The 4,541-nt window shown below is 34.0% G+C and overlaps 1 protein-coding gene across 1 annotated transcript; it reads left to right on the forward strand.

Annotated features, from left to right (window-relative positions):
* Window positions 1-425: 425 nt before the first annotated feature.
* Window positions 426-4,264, forward strand: LOC116139591 (probable Ufm1-specific protease; the record flags this gene model as incomplete). The annotated part of the gene is made up of 11 exons (XM_031425260.1): window positions 426-539; window positions 699-786; window positions 907-1,082; window positions 1,708-1,798; window positions 2,121-2,246; window positions 2,367-2,414; window positions 2,494-2,570; window positions 2,929-3,017; window positions 3,265-3,376; window positions 3,512-3,614; window positions 3,784-4,264. Coding segments are annotated over 11 exons (1,254 nt in total), but the record flags the coding sequence as incomplete, so codon positions are not given.
* Between the last annotated feature and the right edge of the window lie 277 nt (window positions 4,265-4,541).

Below are 4,541 nucleotides of genomic sequence, written 5' to 3' on the forward strand. Positions count from 1 at the left end.
GTCTAGCCCTTACATTCATTGGACCACATATGTCAGAATGAATTAGTTGCAATGGAACTTCAGCTCTTATCGCTTTTCCAAATGGTTTTCTTGCTATTTTTCCAACTAGGCAATGTTCACAAGTAGTCGAGTCTACTTTTGCTAAGGATCTTAACAAGCCTTCTCTTGTTAGTATATTCATTCGTTGTTGGCCAATATGGCCAAGCCGTGCATGCCATACATTCACATCATCATTATTGGAAGATGTAATGAAGGAAAAACAAACATTACTATAATTATGAGCAATGTCAAGTACTATAAAACCATCAGAAATATAACCACAATCATAGTATGTTGTGTCCAAAAATAAATGGACATTAGTATTGGAAAAGTTTAAATTAAAGCCTAGTTTAATAAGTTCTAACACGGAAATCAAATTTCGACGAATATCGGGTGCATATATTGTGGGTGAAGCTGCTGAGGATTTGGACAGAAAAGACTTATCATGTGCACACTTTTGTTTAAAAAGTAAATCAGCCCCCACAATCTTTTCTGCGGAGGTAAGAAATAGCATATGATATTTTGTGTTATGATAATTTTGCCTATGGGCCATAAGTGGTATTTAGAACACTTTTTATTTATTTTTTTATTTTAAATAAACATTCATCTATGATACTGGATATAAGCTTTCATCATTTCTGAAAAGTTTTTTGGCTTAGAGTGCAGATATTATTCAAGTAAGTGTTCTGCATAATAGATCAGAAAAGTCTCCAATATCCACTGCACCCATTGCTGAATTTTATCCTGGTAGTTAATTAATGTTAAGATATTAATGTTTCTGTTTCTGGAAAATTGAGTTATTGTTTATATAAACTTCAGAGGAACTTTAAAACTCATTTAAATGGGAATCAATCTTTGTGATGTCAGCTTCAGAAGATGCCAGACTTTTGGTTGTGGATTTTAAGCTAGAAGTGCTTTGTTATGCGGCCAAGAGTCTTCCGCTGATGGATGCTATTTCTATGTTAGTTTTCCCTGGTTTAGTCGATCAACTAAATTCAATGACGAAGGCAGTCATGCCCTGCCTCTTAACTCAACATCCTCAGGTATATGAAAGTTTACAACTGTGTTCATATTGCCAATTTGCTGTCTATAAGTAGACACCTATGCTGAACACATATGGTTCTTTTCTGCTATAACTTCAATGTTCTTGGCTATGGAATTGACAGAGTTAAATATATGTGCTGTTATCCTAACAATTCTGGTTATCCTTTAATAATCAGAAAATATAAGTAGCTTGTTGACAATGCCTTCTGCTTTAATGGGACTCAGAAAAATGCTTAGAATAGTATAACTTACTGAAAACCATGCACACAGAGAGAGACTTGTTGTAAACATTTTACATATAGTTTGGGCTGTTAAAAGAAAGCTATAATTGTGTTGGTTGCCACATACTACTCATCTCAGGAAGGGAACTGAAAAGAATGTAAAAAATGCCACCAGAGTCTGAACCAAAACCAAATCCTTAGGTAAAAATAAGTTATGCATTACTCATTTGTTTTCTTTCCTGTGATAATTCTCACAAGGCATCATTCTTATATTTCAGGCATTTAATTTTGATTTACATGCATACCTTGATGTTTTATGTTCTAATAAGAACATAATTGTTCCCCTGGATATTATATCTAATGTATGTTCTTCAAGTAATTAGAAAATTTATTTTATTTACAGCTTCGTCCATTCCACTTTAGTCTTCCTGGATTATTGCATCCGATCACTGTTGTCTATGAACTTAATTATGGAGAGACAGAAATGAAGCAAGGTAATCATTTTGGTTGAAATTTCTCTGCCTTTTCTCTTCAAGTAGCATAACCATGAGCCAGAGTTTTCATCATTTTGTTTTTATTGCTGAGTGGTTAATAAAATTTTTCTCCTCCCTTTCCAGTAATAAGAAAATTTTGTGGTTGGATAAATAAAGTATTCCCAAACTTTCATATATAGAGCAAATGGATTACCTCCTCTCAGGACATTTCTGACACTAATAATTTTAGATAGGAACCAACTACTTAAGTGTTGTGATTTGATTTACTCTTAGTAATTGATCAATATAATAACTTGAATTCTAAACCTCTGTGTTTCTGCAGCTGATGTAAGAAAATCCCTACACTTAAGGCTGGGATTGCCTTTTGATCGTCCTCTCATGAGAATTGCTAATGCCCTGGATTTGTCTATTACTAAGGATGGTTCAAGGAGCAATTCATTAAGAAAGGGTAATTCTTCCATCTTTATATATGCAGTGCTCTGTGTAGACAGTAAGCTTTTTCTCTGTCTGTGTTTCTTTTGGCCTTGTGCTTATCTAACTTTGTTTTAAATTCCTATGGCAATATCAGGTTCTTCCTTGCTTAAAGATGTACATATTGGAATCCCGAGTAGTGGAGGTAGTGGTTACTAATATTTTTTCTCTTTTTGTTCCTCTTAACTATTGTTCATTGAAATTGTGAATTTTTTTTTTTTCAGTCTCAGGGGGCCTTGTCTCTCTGATTCAAGGTTCATATGAGTACTACCATTATCTTCAAGATGGCTTTGATGACTCGGTATTGGTTTTTCTTTGTCTCTCCAGTTAAATTAACTTCTAACATCTTTTCTTATTTGTCGCAGCTTCTGTATTTAATGAATTATTAGGTTTCTCCTATTTTGCAAAACATTGAGGGTTACTTCTATCTGTCTAATCATGTATTAGCTTTGGCATCTAAATCATTTTACTTTTGTACTCCTTTATATGGGGTTTGAAGGACTTCTTCTTGTAGAAGTTGACTACTTTTTTGTAATTTTTAACTGATTTATGTTTTACTTAGAAATTGAGCTTTGTAATTGCTTGTGAAGTTTTCTTTCCTGTAATCGTTATTTGTATTTGCAGCTCTATTACTGATTCATTTATATATCATTTGCTAGGGCTGGGGTTGTGCTTACCGATCTCTACAGACTATCATTTCGTGGTTCAAGCTCCAACACTACACGTCCATAGATGTTCCTTCACATAGGTATGAAAAGGTCACTGCCTACAGAGTGCTGATGTCTTTTCAACATATGACTTTCAAGTCTTCAAATCCGACTGTTACAAAAATATGATTCAATATGATTCCATATGATACAGATAAATTATATTTGAATCTTCTCTTCCATTTCCCTATGCCTTGTTATGATTTTATTCTAGTTGCAAATTATTAAGGAAAAAATACCTCCTTGTTTCAATGTCATGTGATTTGATCAGACAAATGCATTTTTCAGGGAAATACAGCAGTCACTTGTAGAGATTGGCGATAAGGATCTTTCTTTTATAGGTTCACGTGAATGGATTGGTGCCATTGAATTGAGCTTTGTTTTAGACAAACTTCTGGGTGTAAGTATGGCATTCAATTACTGATTAAAATTAAATATGCTATTGTCTCAGTCATGTGCATAGTCCTGCTATAAAGTGCAGATATTTAATTTTCGCATATGCTTATCTGGCAATCCGACTCGCTTCATTGAGCAGGTTAGTTGTAAAATCATAAACGTGAGGTCTGGAGCTGAGCTTCCTGAAAAATGTCGAGAGCTGGCCTTGCACTTTGAGACTCAAGGAACACCGATTATGATTGGTGAGTTGGACAAATAATTTTTTTTGTTTTTAACTATTATTTACCTTGTATTTGTTGCTTTCTCAAATAAAGATAATGAACTTGAGATCTAAAATTATATGTTGTAGTGGGTATGCTATGCCATATTATTTGCTGAATGGGAAATGTATTGTGCTTCTGATGTATACAGGTGGTGGTGTTCTTGCATATACTCTATTGGGAATTGATTTCAATGAAGCAAGTGGAGGTTGTGCATTTCTCATACTTGATCCACACTATACAGGGAACGACGAGCACAAGAAAATTGTAAATGGAGGATGGTGTGGGTGGAAGAAAGCAGTTGATAGCAAGGGAAAGAATTTCTTCTTACATGATAAATTCTATAATCTTCTGCTTCCACAGAGGCCCAATATGGTATAGTTAGATTCTTAGGTTAGAATTGCTTCAAGTTGAAAGGTTATTTTTTTGAGTTGGTTTCATGTATTGTAGAGTGTAGACATTTATCTTCTTTCAAATATCGGGGGAATCAAATTTCAGCTTACGTCCATATTGCTTGTTCAGTTTCTTGACATTTGCTACGGCTCTCTGATAAAGAACCCATTTGAAGGGATTTGTTGAACTTGCTAAATATTATTACCATAAGTTTTCAATCAACTTACATTAAGTTTCAAGCTTCAATCCAACTTTTTACTTGCTAGGGCCTAGGTGCATATTATTGTAGTGTTTTTGCTTTTAGAAATGAAAATTAGAGTTAAGAGGTTTAATAGGGACTTTTGGATGTATTACTTAAGAGGTCTTGAGTTTGAGTCTCTCTTCGGTTGTTAATAAGGATAATCATTGGAGTTTTTACCCAGTCGATGGTTTCAGGATCTGAGGAGATTAGTTGAGGTGCGTGTAAGTTGACCTGAACACTCCAATCATTGAAAAAAAAAAAAAAAAAAAAATTAT

The sequence above is a fragment of the Pistacia vera genome, unplaced genomic scaffold (assembly GCF_008641045.1).
Source record: "Pistacia vera cultivar Batoury unplaced genomic scaffold, PisVer_v2 Contig352, whole genome shotgun sequence".
NCBI lineage: Eukaryota > Viridiplantae > Streptophyta > Magnoliopsida > Sapindales > Anacardiaceae > Pistacia > Pistacia vera.